Consider the following 17,126-nt stretch of genomic DNA (forward strand, 5'->3'; position numbering starts at 1 on the left):
AAATGGTGGTTCCTTCTGCTTTCCTCTGTGAGAAGAATCCTTCATAATCCTACTCGATCTGTGCTGTGTGCTGCTCTTCATGATGTGATAAAAGAGACAGATGTGTATGTATAAAGACTTAGGCCAGGTGTTCATACCAAGGACAATACAATTTGCCATAAATTAATCTTTGTGCCTGGGTTGTGTGTGCCCAGAGTATCAGAGTAGAATCTTGAGTCTACTTTCAGAACTGGTTCTTGGTTGGCCTCTAAGAGCTGAGTCTTTGGAATGTTCTGCCTGATTGAGAGTATGAGAGTGTTTTGGATGCCTGATGTCTTGGGTCATGTGATGTCAGAATGACCAGATAATTTATATGACTAATGTGATTTATCGTAGACCCCTGGTTTTGGTCGTGGGATGTGCTGAGATATGAGCAGCTGAGATTAGTCACATGGGTGCATGTGATGGGACTGACACCCAATAAAAAACCTGGACACCACAGTTTGATGGAGCTGTCCTGATTGGTGACACTTTGCCTGTGCTCTCACATATCTTTGCTGGAGAATTAAGTGCGTCGGGTGCAACTCCATTGGAGGAAGCACCTGGAAGCTTGCATTAATTTCTTCTGGACATTAGCCTGTGTGCCTTTTTTCTTTGCTTATCTGATTCCACCCCTTTGTTGCAATAAATCATAGCAGTCAACACCTGGTTTCTGAGTTCCATCAGTCCTTCCAGTATATCTTTGACAATGAAGTTGGTCTTGGGAACCCCCATTGCTCTGTGCTATGTGAGGAAAACAAGCCATAGAGATGGGGGGAATTCCTTTATCCAGGAACTAAGTAATCTTACATGGCATTATCCCAGGTGTAAGCTATGGCTTAGTGAGTCACACATACATTCACGTTATTTCTTTTACATGTACATCTGGTTTTGTATCTCCTTTGATTAACATGCTTCAAAATACATTTGGGAATCTGTGGTATAAATAGAAAGATTATTAAAATGTGACTTTGATTTCAATCCCCCGCCTCAAATCTGGTGTCTTCTTCAGCTCACACCTATGTTATAATTGCATCAATCTCCCGTCCATATCTCAGGTTGCATGTTCAGATCATGGCTCATGACCTTATTTTTGCTCTAAATGTCCTTCCTTTAGGCCTTCAGCATTCCTAATCCCCACTTGTTTAAATGATTCCCTCATAATCAAAAAACTAAACTTGAATATTTTCTCCTTGAAAGTGGCTCCACATGCCACCAGGCAGCAATAAATACTCCCTTCCCAGTGTTCTCTCCTTTGCCAGTCTGAGGAGAGTTCCTTTTTAGCAATTATTATGCTGTGTTACTAGGTTTTGAAGTGTCTGCTTCCCCTGTAGCCTATGAGTGCTGTGGTGCCAGATTGAAGAACTTCATTCTAGCTGTCCAACATGATGTGGACACCCTGTAGTCACTCAAAGGGTGTTTGCTAAGTGGGAGGACATGCACTTGTTCTGTGGAAGAAAGACCAGTGGGCTCCAGCAAGAGTCAGGGATAATGCTTCCATTAGGATTATTCTTTGAGTCTTGCTACACTATGAACTTTACCTGAGCCTTGTGATGCTGCTGAACAGCCATCGTCAGACAATTCTCCCCTAATTTTTTGTTCTGGAATACAGCTTATTGCAAGAAGTCATTCTTCCCCATATAACTTAGATAATACCCACTGATGACAAGGTTAGGCACAGACCCTCTAAATTTCCACCTTGGGGTTAGCTAAACCGTATCCACTGGTCTATTGGAATACAGTACTTGTTGGTAAGCTTAAGCTAAGCTTCTTTTTTTTTAGCTTGGGCCCCTAGACTTTGACTCATCCTGACCTGATACAGCATACAGCCCCTCCCCCCAAATCCCCTCCTGAGTGTTGGCTGACCTCAGGATAAAATATTCCCTGATGATGCCCCCTGCTTGGTTGTACCTATCCATCCCATGTCCTCACACCTGGTCATTTTAAGCCTAGTCATTGAGACCCTTGCTGATCTCATGTTGGAGTGTTATCAACAGTCCCCATCACCTCTGAAATGTCCTCCTTCCCCCTTGTAATAATCCTTTCAAATAGTCTCTCCTTGCCAATGTCCAGAGTTGCTATTTGAAGATACCCCTGGCCAACTGAGAATTCTTCTTCACAGGAGCACACTCGTGCCTTCTTATTAATGAATAGCATACCCATGATTTCCAAAGCTTTATTTGCAAACATTCTGGTTTATTTCCCGAGCCTTTACCTGGTGAATTAATCTCTGGTTTACTTGGGTTTAGGTTGGTTAACCCTAGGCCTGTAGACTCCTTGTTGGTCTTGTGTCTCTTTCTCCTGTCCTCCAGACTTAATGTAAAGGCTATATCACGTGGGCCTTGGGTAGGGGATGCTGGTTTTCAGGCCTCTGTTGGGACTCCCTGGACTAGGGGCTCCAGGCTCTCCTCCTTCAGTGTAACACCTCCTGAAGCCTCAGGGCCCGTGCCTTCAGTGCATTCATACACCAGTGGTCCAAACCCAGTCTTGACTTTATCCCCTAGGAGACATTTGGTAATGTCCAGACACACTTTTTGGTTGTTGCACCTGGAGGGAGGCAGTTATTGGCATCTAATAAGTAAACATCAGGGAGACTACTAAACAAGACAACCCCTGGAACAGAGAATTATCTGACTCCACATGTAAATAGTACCAAGGATGAGAAACAGATGAATACGAATTTTACTGATTCTATCATATTTCATCAAAGAACATTTACTAATTAAAAATTGAAAGCAGGACAGCCAAACTTATCTAAGGGATACAACTCATTTTATCTAATCACATCATGAGGTTTTCTAAGAGATGCTTAAAGTTCTGGGAGAAAAAAAAATGATTGAAAGTTTGGCAACAGAAATTTATTGATTAGTTTGCAACATTAGTACAACATATATAACTTCATCACATGGTTACAATCCAGTATTTGTGCTTTGTAGGGTAAGTAAACATTTATTCAAGCACAACAAACATCTACATACAATATTCTGGGATTGTTTAAAAAATAAATCTATCAGTTTCCATTTAGTAGCACAAAGAAGCACATTTCAGTTTGAGATAATGGATGGATTTTAAAATTTGGTTAATGTATCAAACTAAACATACAACCTAAATTTGGACCATTTGTGTAATAAATGCCCAGTGAGCCCTCAGAAAGACTCCTGGCATCGACGGTGGTGGTGGGGTGGGGAGTATGGCTTACAGGAAGCCTTCCTGGCATTTCAAGATGGGAGCGCTAGATATGGTAAGGCCAGCATGATGGCATATGGCCTTGTTCAGATTCAAAATGACTTCTCAGTCTAAAAACACAGTAAAAGCAGAGTATTTCAGAAGATTCTTATTAAACAACTCTTTGATCAAGAAAGTAAAAGGTAGCTTATTTAGTTGGGAGAAAAGATGTAGCGAGATGTTAGATAACTTTAGTTTTCACAAGAGTAAATCTCTGTTATTAAAATATTTAAAATGTGACAAATCCTTTTTTTCTCAAACTGAGTGCCATTATCACTGAGTCAGAAGTCTGAAATCCCACCTACAAGGTCAGGTCAACACAAGGTTGTTACCCTGACTCCAACCCTATAAAGTCCTTGGAAGAATAGGCAGCCACACACGTCCCTCCACGTTCAGAACACAAACCCTGAGCTCAATGCCAATATATGATTTCAGACAATCTCTTCATGGTTTCCAAACCTCTTAACTACTCAATATATTATTTAAGATAATAATCTCTCCATAATTTACAATAAAAATAAATCAAAAGTTTATATTTCATATAATCCAAAGCATAAGCAGATTTTATCTCAAAGAACTATTTCCTTTTCTTTTAAGTAAGAAAGCTTTCCCTTAGATGAAGAATTCTACAATAATTTTTACCCAAGTTAAGCAGTAATGGGACCAAGGCAGTATTCAGTCTTCCTCTGTCTAGTTGAATGCCACCAGTTTTCTGGTTAGCCAGGAACCCAGAGATTGTTGGCAAAAAGTGGGAAGTTTATTAGTGGATTGCAGTGAATACATGAAATCGCCTCAGTGGAGGACACTGTTTCATTCCTGTTATTATCCACTGATAATGTTCTTAAAGTGGAAATTATTTATACAAAGTCTGGGCATTTCTCCTGCATATTCTAAGTGTCTCTCTGGGCTATCAACCCCTCAGTCTGTTCTGAAAAGTAAAATGAACTTTATAGCATAGTTTATAAAATTATTTTAACCAGTGAGTTTGTTTCCTGTTGATTCATATAATTGGAGACATGACATCTCATTTTACATTATTAAACCTATGTGAGTCCAGCCATATCTTGGGCCTGATCATGAGCTTTCTAACTTGGGCCCCACTGGAATGTCTCTTCCGGCTCTTCCAACACAAGCTCTTTTGATAATCCAAACAGGTTGTATTGATTTGTAGACTTTTATTTTGCTTTCCTTCAAATTTATTCCATGTCCAGTGGACTTGAGCCGTACATGCCTTATAGTTCTGCTAATGAGATGTGATGTTTTGAGAAAGTTCAGAGTGTTTAGAGCAAACCACTGTGATCTATGCCAGGACAAAGGAAGGACATTCTCCAGGGCAAAGCTGCCTTATCCTAGTTCCAGGAGCCAGTCAAAGAGACTTGGGGTCCCTTCTTTTTGCTCCTCATGCATTTTGCAGTACTGGACAACTGCGTGAAAGATATCTCCCACCTTCCAGGACTTCTGATGGACCAGCCGCACGACATCTAGAAACTAAAGCAAAACAGAGTCAGAATACAACATCCTCAAAGGCATCTTACTGAACCACCCTTTCAAGACCAGTGGCTTTCCAGTCTGTGTGTGAGTCTCTCTAGTCTCAGAGGACTGTTCTCTAGGACGGTATATTTCCTTGAGGTATTTCAGATTATTGGAGGGTCCCTTCAACTGAACTGGAATTTTCTACATAGCTGCTGCCCTGCATGGACCTGGACAGTAGGCTTATGTTGACTTCTTTTCAGTGTCAGATTTTTGGATGCTTAGTGTTTCCCGAAGTCTGCTTTTCTCTGAGACAGACCCCCTGTAACAAGGCTCTATAACATGGCTCTCTTCACTTCTGTCACTGTCACAAAGAATTTATCATTGGATGTGCTTATTTAGGTCAAACAGATTCAGTGCCAGCTCTCAGGCAGGTCCACGTATTGGTTCCTCACCCACCTTGAGAAGCATCTCTCCTCCTCATGTGCTAAGATCAAGCATCAAGAGAGTTTCCAATAGTAACAGGAAAGGAAAGATTCAGGAAACACCCTAGATCTGTCACCTGGGCATTTGTGTGAGCTTCAATTGGTCACAGCTAGAAACAGAATTCTAGACTGCAAGTAAATTGTGGGCCTGGAGGGATGGAAGACAGGAAAATCACTGTCAGTCATTATTTTCATGAAACTGCAGGATAAAGCCCATCGTGAAACTCCTTAGACGGATATGTTCAAAGAAAAGTAACAATTAATAAGAGCTTGAAGCTGCAGGAAGCACTTAATCATGTTTAGCTTCATTCCTTTTGAATGCCTGGGAAGCAGCCATTCACAATGAAAGACCTCAGGCTTCAGAAATGAGAAGTTGGCAGCAGGGTCGTGGGCCTCTAACACTGTGGTCCGGAGCTCTTTGGATGATGGCATCCTTCTCTACTTTGGTACCAGGACAGTATATTAACATTCACATGAAGAGAAAGGATAGGCTGAGAATCCTGGTATCATTCTGAGGAAGAAAGCCCTCATTCTGAGGAAGAAAGCCCTGTTTGTTAAAGAGATTAAAATTGGCATTCAATTATATTTCTTTAATGTTTCTTTTTTGGACATTTTTTAAAACTCTGCCTGTTTTTTTTTTTTTGTTGTTGTTGTTGTTTTTTTTTTCTTGCATTTTCTCAGACTTCAGAGATCAGCAAGAAACTGGAGTGTTAGTTTCTTTCCAGTTTGGATTTGTTAATTCATTTTAATTACTGAGAAGTTGTCTCAAGGAGAACCGCTGTTAAATTATGTTCTTTCTGCCAGCTGTGGTGGCACCCAACTATATGCACAGTTACAAAAATCAGCACTTTATTGTACTTGCTTGCTTTGTATTTTGCATAATCAAAATAAAGCAATTTTCAAGGCTGAAAAAATGAAAGACTTAACTTTTAATACCTGGAAATATAAATGTTGTCTTTAAAGAGTTTTAGGATGATGTAAAAGGGGACACAGATGGGAGACAGATGGCCACCATGTTATAGATAATAATCTCCCAGGAAGGATAATATCTTAGCTTTCATATCTTGTGCCTGCACCTACGAGTGCGCAGTGAATATTTGCTGAAGGGAGGGATGACCAAATGCAAACCAAGTACATTCAAAGTTCTCAAGAAAACTACTGGAAATAGGGATGGACATCTAGCATCACTGAGGCTAAACTTTTACCAAGTATTCATTCTTTAATTTTAGGTAATGTATTTGAATGCCATGCATATAATTAAAAAAATAAACATGAATATGGGAGGAGGGGTTTGCTCAATAATTTCCTACTAGGGTGATCCATGAAAATGTTCAGAGGTCATGAATCTAGGGAAAGTCTGAAGAAAACCTGGAGGGGGATGATGGTAGTGGGCATGGAGCTCAATAGAAGCTTGTCAGTAGGGCCTGCCTCCAAGTAGGTCATTAAGGCCCTAGAGTGGAAGAAAGACACAGCCCCCTCTTTTTACTACTCACTACAACAGCAGTGGATAGTCAGCTCATTCAGGTCCGTCAGTCTATGTTAGAGTTACAGAGAACACAGTTGCCTGGAACCCTTCACCATCCTGACATTTTCCTGCTTGTCTGATCCCTAACATTTTAGGAAGAGATACAAACCCTTAGGTGAAGGCTTTGCTTGTCGTGCAAATACCCTTAGGAAGGGGAACATTCCAGGTGGCTACTAGTGGTTTACCTAGAAAGAGTTTTGTGAACCACTGTTTATACCTCTGTGCAAAAAAAGCTTCCAGTCATTCTTTGATTGAAGAGGAGGAAAAGAAGGAAAGGGTGGGACTTTGCATGTGGAATCAGCCTTTCCCAGCACTTGCTAGAAATCTGGGAAGTAGATGCTCCTGGTGGAGAAGGCCTGCACATCAGGGTCCTGGGGACCCACTGAGAGAGGCTCATGGCTCACTGACTTCTTTCTCATGGTTTCCCTGAAAGCTCATCAGTGGCCTTTGGCCAAAGTCTTTTCTTGAAGGTTCATTCTCTTCCTTAGCAAGTTTTATAAAGACGCATTCAAAGCAAAATACATAGAAATATAAAGCCAGCCTTAGCTCCTTTCTGCCTTCTCTCTGTAAACCTTGACTTTCTGGGCTACCACCTGATCAGCTTTGATCTCACATTCATTCCCCAGGGGTGGAGGAAGAATCAAAGATCAGGGGCAGATGCCAATATTTGCTAGACCCTTCCAGGCTTGCTGCTTCAGATTTTTCTGGAAGCCAGACTAAAGCTTCTTTCCATCTCTTTGGGGCCCGTGAAGGAGAGCATCTCACTGCTGTGTGACCACAGGATGACCACAGGATGCTGATGGCTGACCCAAAGGGGCAGAAATATCCCAGCAGGTAGATCACTAGGCCAGGAGTTTGTGCGATGGCCAGGAGCTAGAATCTGTCTCACACTTGCTAAGTTTCAATAGGTTGACGTTTCAATAGAGTAGGTTTTAAAAATGATCTGGCCCCACCAAACATAGCATGTTCCAAGACTCTGATGACTTGGACATTGAGACCTTGAAACATTTGTGGAGTTGAGGAGCAAGAAGGTCTCATGCTTTCTTTATTAAAAAGTTCATATAAAAACGAAATAAGATTGTGAAGAAGCGAGAGGAAGGTATTTCCACTTCATTATTATGGCCTTTAAACCCACATTTATTTAGCAGCAGGCCCTAGAGCCTCGATGGTGTCTGTCAGGCTGTCGCCTCTGTATTTTCCTCATCAGCTTTAGTATGTCAAAGATCTGGGTAACCCTAACCCTAACCCTAACCCTAACTGATTTAAAAAAATAAAAACAAGAAAATTATTTTTTGCCATTCCACTATCAATACTAATTAGATTCCTTTAATATAGATCACAATGGGCATTTCTTGAGCATTTGTCTTAGGAAACTAAAATAATCCATGTTCTGTGAGAGTTTATCATTAGCAGATTCATTTGAAGGAAAAGCATCAAATAGTAGATGACTTTTGTGTTCTGATAAAATTATATGGTAGGATCAATGGGAGCCGTTACAGGATTGTTCACTTTTTTGGAAACATTCAGCTTACACTTCTGAAAATAGCTGCTATGTTTTACTCCAAGGCAGAATTAGATTTCATTAAGCACAAGTGAGTTGGTTGGTGCTTAGATTGCTCCTAAACTCATGGCCTATAGAGACGTGATTCTTGGCTTGGCTGTGTCTTGGAATCCCTTCACAAACTCTGATGCTTGGGTGTCGTCAAAGAGGAGCTTCTGAACTAACTGGTCAGAACAGTAGGTTTGTAAAACCTTCCCAGGTGATTTTAACCCTCACTAAATTTGAGAATCCCGACTAATGGATTCTGTTCCCTGACAATTCTTGGGTTTACAAATGACAAACCTTAGTACCTTGAATGCTTCCTTATTTTTCCTTTCTATGTGACATGTTTATTTAGAACTGATATTTTAATTGGAGTTATTTTGGGAAAAGTTATATCAATACCATCAACATTTTTCTCTCATTCTCTTTCTATCACTTTTCATGTGGAGTAAGAAATAAGAGGCAAGGCCACTTCTTTTCCGGCCCCCACTTTCTTAGGAAGGTAAGCATGTATCTGTTACTTTTCTGCGCATTCCTTTCTGTTCTTTGAAGAAAAGAAAGTAATTTTCAATGCAGCTTTAAAGGTAAAAAAGGCACCAGATTTGCTGTGAGGACAGTCATCAGCCTACCCCAGCTCATGGAAGCTCAGCGACCTTAAACGGATCTGCAAAGCCAAGACCTTTGGATCCCCAAATCATGACTATTAAACACTGGAATGTCTTTTTCTTTTATTAGCCAGATTTGTGCATGATTCTCTCTCTGTTTTTTTTGCCTTGAATTAATGGGGTTAAATTTAAACAATGTCAAGGATGTTATAAATTAAATTTGTAAACATTTTCCGGTATCAGGTGTTGGGATTCTCAGCAGTCTTTCCCATGGAATTTAGCATATTTTAAGACCACTGTGAATTCTGCCACTCCTTCAGGATATCTATTATGGGAGGGGATCTCAGACTTTAGAGATCATCAGAATGAGACCAGAAGGAGCCTAGGAATCTGAACTCTGAGTAAATGCCCCATGTGATCTTGTGTTGTACTCAACTGGCTCATGGGTATGCTTTGAAAACATGTGTGTTGCTCATTTTCCTTGTTCAGAATGAGCTGCCATCACATCTCAAGGTTACAATCTGAGCCTCTTTTGATTTATGGTCTCCCTACTTTGGGTTCCTCCTGAACCAGAATGTAAACTTTGAGAGAGTAGGAATTTGTTTCTTTTGTTCCCTGGATTCCTAGAGCTTAGAGCAGGGCCTGACATGCTGAAGATACTCCGTAAGCATTTGATGAATGTTCTGAATGTGACTTTCAAGGGCAGATAGTCTTTTAACGATGAGACAAAATACCAAAGAAAGGAAAAGTTTGGAAAATGAAGCTGCTGTGTGTCACTAGAAGAGTGACAGAACACTGGGCTCCCAGGATATTTGAAAGTTGCCTGTGGATTTGAACTAAAGCTGGAATCAGTTCCAAGCTGTCTTTAAGCGCCCTCCAGCTCAGGGCCAAGTTCACTAGCAATGATGGGAAAGAAGAGCTACTCTAGTAGACACTCATGAGATCCTCCTCCTCTTTAGCACAGGTTACTAAGTTGAGAATATCGTAAAGAGAAACATGATGACTGATTTAATTTATCCCCCCCCAAAAAATGAAATCTAGATGCCCCTCCTGACAATAACTATGTAACCACTTGTCCAGTTACAAAACAGAATGAGGTCTCAAAGATCACCTTTGATGAAAGCAGATATGTCTAAATGTTATTTAAGGGTTTCATTTATTTACCAGTTCAGTCCTAGACGACCAAAAGTGGTTCCCGTTTGTGGTAAAGCCACTAAATATAGATAGCCTTAACTGATGGATAAAAAATATTAGAAGAATTATCCCCTAAAACCACATTATTTAGAATTAAATTCCTTAACTTACTGCTAACTGAATGAGTAAAATGTCATTTAATGTTTTTCTTAATAACACTAGTGGAAGATTTATTTTCAGAAAAAAAATAGTTATGAATGAGGACAGGCATTCTGTTTTAGAATAGAAAATCAGATGGAGATAATCTCATATGATTTCCATAATCAAGACATTAGTAATCTGTTCCATCAAGACACCACCCAAATGCTTCTATCTGGGGAGTAGCTAGAGGTAAGGTTGGAAACCAACCTGTCTATGAACCTGAGGTTGTTCACAGTTGCCCTCCCTGTTGTATGATATGTGTGAGAGTGAGACGGACTTATGCTCTATCACTCCATCCTTTGCCCTGAGAAGGCTGAGTGGTAAGATGGAAGAAGAGTTTATTAAACAGTGACCTACTCACCACTTTGCAGAAAGAAAGCATGCTCAGTATAGGAGGATGCCTAGACTTAACTCTGGACTGGTAGGCAGACCTAAGCATGCAAAGAGGTATGCACTACTGGTTGGAGGCAGAGGCTGAGGTGGGAGAGGGCATGGGAAAGGGATTAGAACTCCTTGATTTTTCCAGTAGCTAATCCCATTGGCTGGTTTAACAGAGGCAAGAAACCAATTCTAACTAGCAGGGAAATGGGAAAGAGGGTAAAGAACATTTTATTTTAGGCTGATAGGTTTTGGTACTGAAAATTAAAATGAAATTACACATTAAAAATATGTAGAGTAGCCGGCTTGGTGGTGCACACTTGTAATCCCAGTGACTCAGAAGGCTGAGACAGGAGGATTGTAAGTTCAAGACCAGCCTCAGCAACTGAGCCAGGCCCTAAGAAATTTAGTGAGACCCTGCCTAAAAAAACAAAAAAGGACTGGTGTGTAGCTCAGTGATAAATTTCACCTAGTTCAATTCCTAAAAACAAAAATAAATAAATAAATTCCAGATTGTAATCTTAAATTCATTTAATTTGAGGGAAGTACTTTTTAGTAAAGAATGACTGAGAAGTGTCTTATAGAGAAATCAGAGCTTGGGGACTTGGCTCAACTGTTACTATCAGACCAATGCCTCTCTGACCCCCGCTTTGCTCATTAGTAAAAAAGGGGCAATGATATCTATGCTGCAGCTGGGCTCAGTGGTGCACATCTGTAATCCCAGCGGCTTGAGAGGCTGAAGCACTAGGATCATGAGTTCAAGGTCAGCCTCAGCAAAAGTGAGGGACTAAGCAACTCAGAGAGACCCTGTCTCTAAATAAAATGCAACATAGGGCTGGGCATGTGGTTCAGTGGTTGAGTGCCCCTGAGTTCAATCCCCGATTACCCCCCAAATAAAAATGTGTATATATATGTATTCTGCAATTCTCACATGGCTATTAAGAAATGCATTTTAAGGTACATAGAGGCTCCTTGTGACAATATGACATGAAAAAGACACATGGTGGCTGTGACAGGCAGGGTCCTAAAACAGCTCCCCAATTTCTGCCCTAATCCCTGGGGCCATGAATGGCAGGAGAGAGCAAGTCCTCACTCTGCCACCTTACATGGTCGCAGGGATTCCTGTTAATTTTGACTTGATGGAGAGGGAGACTATCAGGGAAACCTAATCTAATCCTTTGAAAGCAGAGAATTTTCTCTGCCTACTGGCAAAAGACACCAGACTGACAGTGTGGAAACACAAAGTGGGTATGCAGTGAGGAGCTGGGTGGCTTCTAGAAGTGGAGAGGGGCTCCTGCCTGATGGGAAAACCCAGCAAAGAAATGGGAGTTCCAGTCCTACAACTGCAAAGAACTGAATGAAGACAGCAGCCCAAATGAGCTGGACATGGATTCTTCCCTGGAACTTTCCATAGAAGAGCTCAACCAGGCTGTCTATGATTTCAACCTTGTAAGATCTGAGTGAAAATCACTGTCAAACTCATCTGAACTTTTGGTCTGCAGAGCTGAGCGTTGTTTCAGCTGGTAAATTTTAGGGGATTTGTTAAGCAGCAATGGAAAACTAATATGGTGTTGCCATCAATCTGATATCTTTTAAATTATGGGAGCTGTAGTTTGAAGACATGGCCAATGGATTCACGTGGTTGAATTCTATTACAGATTAAAAAAAAAGATTTTGGAGACATGGAATCACAGCGACAGTTGCTATTCATTGTGAAGTTGGCTTAGGATCTGCTGCTCAGCTTTGTATTTCTGGAAGATGAAAAATGATAATGAGAAGTTTCCCCTAATGTGAAATTGCTTAGTGGAGAATTAAAACATGTCTCCTCTTTTACACCACATCAAGGCTCCTTTTGAATATCAGTGTGGCCTCACTTTAGTTTTTAATACATATTGGGTCATTTCTTCCTATATTTGATTTAATTCATTGTTACAAAGAGGCTGGTCTCCAGAGCAAGGTAGCACTAAAAAAATGACAGAAAATATATATATTTTTTCTATTTACTTTTCTCATTGCCACCAACCAGTTGGGACCAGTGGAGTCTCAAAAGAACAGCAATCATGACTATACCTGTATAGGTGGAGAGTGTCAAAGTTCTTGCCACAATTTTGAGGCCCAGAAAGGTCAAGATGAAATACTTCAAATTCATAATAGTTCCATGGGCATTTACTGAGTTTCCAGGAGTGATTAAACACACAGCATTATTGATACCCTCCCCAAACATGGAACATGGTACCTTTTCAATCTGGGTTTCCTGAGATTTCTTAAAGTAGATTGTGGGAATTCCCAATTCTGAGGCAGCTATCCATTGCAGAGTGGCTCTAAGCTCAGCATCAGGACACTCTGGCTCCAGGTCGAAGTTGATCACCAGCAGGCTCCTCTGGCGACTGGTGGCTCTCACTGCCATTCCAGGTGCCTGTTCTGAATGAACACGACCACGGTTTTACTCCACTTCCCAAAGGGAGAAGCAGGCAATTGTGTGTCAAACTTATGGAACAGGGCTTACCCTTTATGCTCTCAGACTGTTCTTTAAGAATCTCCTTTTCTTCTACTAATTCACTTTGGGAGAAAACAATAGAATATGGTTGGTAATGTTTAGGAAGAACAGACTCTAAATGGGAGATGAGGTGATGGGTCTTACTGAACTGAAAGTTCCTGACATTCATTCTAGATTTGTTGTTCTCATAGAGCAACCTAGTGCTGGGAGAAGCCCATGTAGTATGACATAGGGTGCTGTCTGCAGCAAATAGCCTCCTTCACCTGTTCAACCTGAACGGCTCTAGTTAGGACAATGGGTGTGGGAGACCCCAGCCTCCTTCTCTTCAGCCTCCTTTCTATAAAACTTCACAGGGCCGAACAGTTAAGGAGAGATTTTTGGGTAATGAGTTCTGATTTGGGGACTTATCTTTATCATATATTTTACTTGTCATTCAATGAATCATATGTTTCCATCTTGTCAAATGCTTTTTCCCCTCTGTACTATGCTAGGAATATATATTTGCATTTTAATATAGAAAATTAGTATTTTACTTGTACATCATTTTTCATTCTGGAATAAGGCAAAAGACAATGGATAAACTGCAGAACTTAAATTTTACAGCAAAATATCTCTCTGGATGGAAGTTTTTCTTTTTTTATTGTGGAGGAATTTAGTAGGTTGGAAGTTATCTTAAAACAAGGGCCTCCTAACTGAAGGTATTTCATTAGCTATGGTGATGTTGAATATTGGAGGTGTCTTCCCCTGGTATGTGCTTATTACAGAGCCTTCTGGGTAGTGGGAAGCCTCAGTAGGGTTTCCAAAACGTGATCATATGGCCCACAGATAAATGGAAGTGGCCATCTTGGGAAGCCTGTGAATGTCTTATATTTTTTATACTGTCTAGAAAGTTGATTTAGGCTCTTAAAAATGTACCTATTGATAATAGAGAACTCTTTCATGTTCTCTGTTGCTATTAAGATCTGGCTCATATGCTTGATTATATTGATGAATTCCATTGTAATGATAAATTCCACTGATGTTGAGAGAAAGAATGTAGCTATTCTTTTCATCCATACCTAACTATTTGTAGAAATGCCAGTTTCCTAAGGGTCTAGATTTTTTACTTGGTCTGTGAGTGATGTCCGTGGAGCTGCAGGAGGCTGTGAATGGAGATTGTGGTCTTGACTTTCCCTGAAGACAGACATTCCCTGAGTCTAGGCTCATACTACAGAGAATGATGGAAAAAGTCCCTAAACAAATGCTACCCCAAATTAGCTTTGTTTTGTTTTATTTGGGGTTTCTCCTTAAAGAATAAAGAATAATGTGTTGAATAATGGCCCAATGGAACCACATAGGATTCACTGTGACCTTCAGTTGCTGAGGAAAATCTCTGATGAAATGGTGAAATAAAGCTCTTTGGATGTAGAAAGTGACTGAGAAAATAGGTTAATTAGCAACTTTAGTCCTCAACTTTTTTATTTTTCTAAAATTTCAGAAATCTACAAATAATAAGCTAAGCCATAATATCAAACAAAGATTTTTGGTTCTAATTTGGATTTTAATTTTAAGATTTTGGTTTTAATTTTCCAGAGTAATCACAAATTCTGTAAGTAGTCTTAATTTTTGTGATGTCCTGCCTTTCTGTGCTATAGTTATGTAGTACATATCACATTTATCTAAGTTTTTTTCCTTTATTCTTTAGAAGTTCCCATGTGGTAGTCACACATCTCCATTATGGCAACCATTTGGCACTAGACACATTTAGTAGTGAGCTCAGGTGTGTCCACAAGCATAGGAAAAATCATTCACTTTGACTCAATTGAAGTGAGTGTATTCTATAGTGAAGAACAGTAAATAGTACAATTTAAATGGAATATTGGTTTCTATATATCCAAGTAAGTAAAATTACATACAGTTCCGATTATAATGGTAAACTTTATCTGAAATAAAATTCCACAGGGGTCAGATTGGAAACCAAGAAAGCAAGTAGTGATAGGGCAAAGGCCTGTTTTAGGTCCTGAGTCCTTGCTCTAGTGACATGAAACCACAGCAGCACAGACACAATGGAATCAGTGGTTGGGCACGACCTGAATGATCGAAATGGATTGCCAGATGGAATTGGAGTAGTGGTCTCACAATCACTGCATCTCAGTGGCTACTTACTTAATCATGGGAGAAGATGGTATGCTTTCCTGATAAATGTCCAGCTCCATAATGCCAAGACTGCTAGTGGCACTACTGTTGCCATTGCTGACAAAGCAAAAGTTTACATATTAATGCCCATCTCCACCCCCTGACCATGCTATTGACACTGATGCTCCATTGTTGTAAGAGGTCCTTCCCTAGGTCCCTGGAAAAACATTGCAGTGTGTCTGGGAGTCCTTCATTGATACTGGTTTCTAACCACATTAGGAGAAAACACAAGACAGAAGCTGTTTAACAGGCTCAAGCTGATAATAATAACAACAACTATTTTTATCATTATTATGATAATTTATAGTCACACCTGGCAGATCCTACCTAGTGGGTAATAATCAGAATTGCTATTTCTTTCTTCATTCTGGTTAGAGGGAAAGATTTTATCTACCAGCAAAAACACTTCCTGCTTCTGGGTTTGTCTGCAGGATGAAGATGTTCCTGAAAATACTGTCTGGGAGAGATACCAGAATGCTTATCTGTTTGCTTCTTGGATTTTGATAGAAACCTGTGGACTCATACATGTGGTCCCTTTGCCATTCACAGATTTTTCTCAGGGACGTTCCATAGGATTTCATAGGATGTGCACCTGGCTTGAGTTTCCTACAAGTACCAAGTTCGGCAATGTCAGATTTTATCACTCTTCCATCTTATAGTCTTCCAGAAAGGATGACACATCATAGAGAAGGAGGAGGATCACATATTATATAGTGTGTCACTTTCACAGGCTGCACAATTAACACATGGTCTAGTTGCCAGCCTTGCTCACTGAGACACAGCAGAGTAGAGCCACATTGAAGGCTCTGTCTCCCCTTGTGAAGTGGAACATGCCTGCTGTTAGCAACTCACGAGTTTCCCCACACCTTCTCTACTGCCCAGTGATGTCTCTTCTAAGCAAGGTTTTGAAAGGGTGCGTCATGTAATGGGACTGACTCGGCTTTCTTCAGGAATACCATGAGTCACCAACCCAACTCCCTCAATTTTAAATTCTTGTCTGAAATTTCAGGTGAGACATTCAATATGTTCACAGACTAAAACCTGATGACTCAAAATTATACTGGAGGTGAATAATCTATACACTTCTGCTGTTGAGTGAAAAGTCTCAAGTTCTTTCTGTTTTTTTTTTTGTCTCTATTTTGTGGCATTTTCCACATTTCTTAAAAATTTTAGATAAATTATTTAACACTATGAAATATCCCTAAGTCTAAACAGACTCAACTGTCAGTAACAGAATTTCCAGAGAGCTCTACATATATCCAGATGCTTTGGAATCTCATTTTCCAATTGCCCTCTCTGGAATATCTGTGGGTTTGTTGGTTCAATGTCAAACAAGACTTGGAACAGAAACACAGAGATTCTTTTGGAGGTTCCACTTCACAGAGGAATAGCTTTTAGTACATATCTCCTGACTGTCTCAAATCCTTCCAAAACTTATCTCTCCTAAACTCCTGTCTGCCTTTTCTGAAGGAGCAATACAGAGGACAGGGGAGGTCAAGAGGAGGAAAGTCAGATCAAGACACACAACACAGCTTCTGTCATGTAGACCCAGCCTGTGTTGCATCTGAAATACAAATGAACCAGAAACAAAGTTCAAACACACCAGTGTAATAGAAGTCCTCCATTAAAAAACAAAACAAAACAAATAAACAAACAACCCCCCCCCAAATCCCAGAAGTTTGTTATCACAGAATGCATTATCTGGGCTTTGAGGGAAGGGAACAAACTCTTCACTTTGGCCGAGGTAATTTAAGGCATAACTGGATATTAAGATGCCTTTCAGCACAAATCATGACAGGCAGGAACCTTGACCCCATGGTGGCTTTCTTTTTCGACTTTTCTGTATTAGGGACACTTTGCAGAGAACCCT

At 40.3% G+C, this 17,126-nt stretch overlaps 1 protein-coding gene across 7 annotated transcripts in view; it reads right to left on the bottom strand.

Moving 5' to 3' along the window:
* Positions 1-2,854: 2,854 nt before the first annotated feature.
* Sphkap (SPHK1 interactor, AKAP domain containing) overlaps positions 2,855-17,126 on the bottom strand; it is a 152,442-nt gene continuing 138,170 nt past the window's right edge. For 5 of the 7 annotated variants that reach the window (XM_058577453.1, XM_046439967.2, XM_058577448.1 and 2 more), the window contains 4 exons: positions 15,227-15,313; positions 13,091-13,143; positions 12,821-13,005; positions 2,855-4,731 (listed from right to left, as the gene is read on the bottom strand). In XM_058577453.1, coding sequence (XP_058433436.1) covers positions 4,588-4,731; positions 12,821-13,005; positions 13,091-13,143; positions 15,227-15,313 — 469 coding nt within the window. In that variant the 3' untranslated portion in view covers positions 2,855-4,587. The remainder of the gene's footprint in view (positions 4,732-12,820; positions 13,006-13,090; positions 13,144-15,226; positions 15,314-17,126) is intronic. The other 2 variants (XM_058577450.1, XM_058577449.1) reach the window with 1 other exon arrangement.

Source organism: Marmota monax, unplaced genomic scaffold, assembly GCF_021218885.2.
Source record: "Marmota monax isolate L192 unplaced genomic scaffold, Marmota_monax_Labrador192_F-V1.1 WCK01_AAM20220418_F8-fsc00041, whole genome shotgun sequence".
NCBI classification, from domain to species: domain Eukaryota; kingdom Metazoa; phylum Chordata; class Mammalia; order Rodentia; family Sciuridae; genus Marmota; species Marmota monax.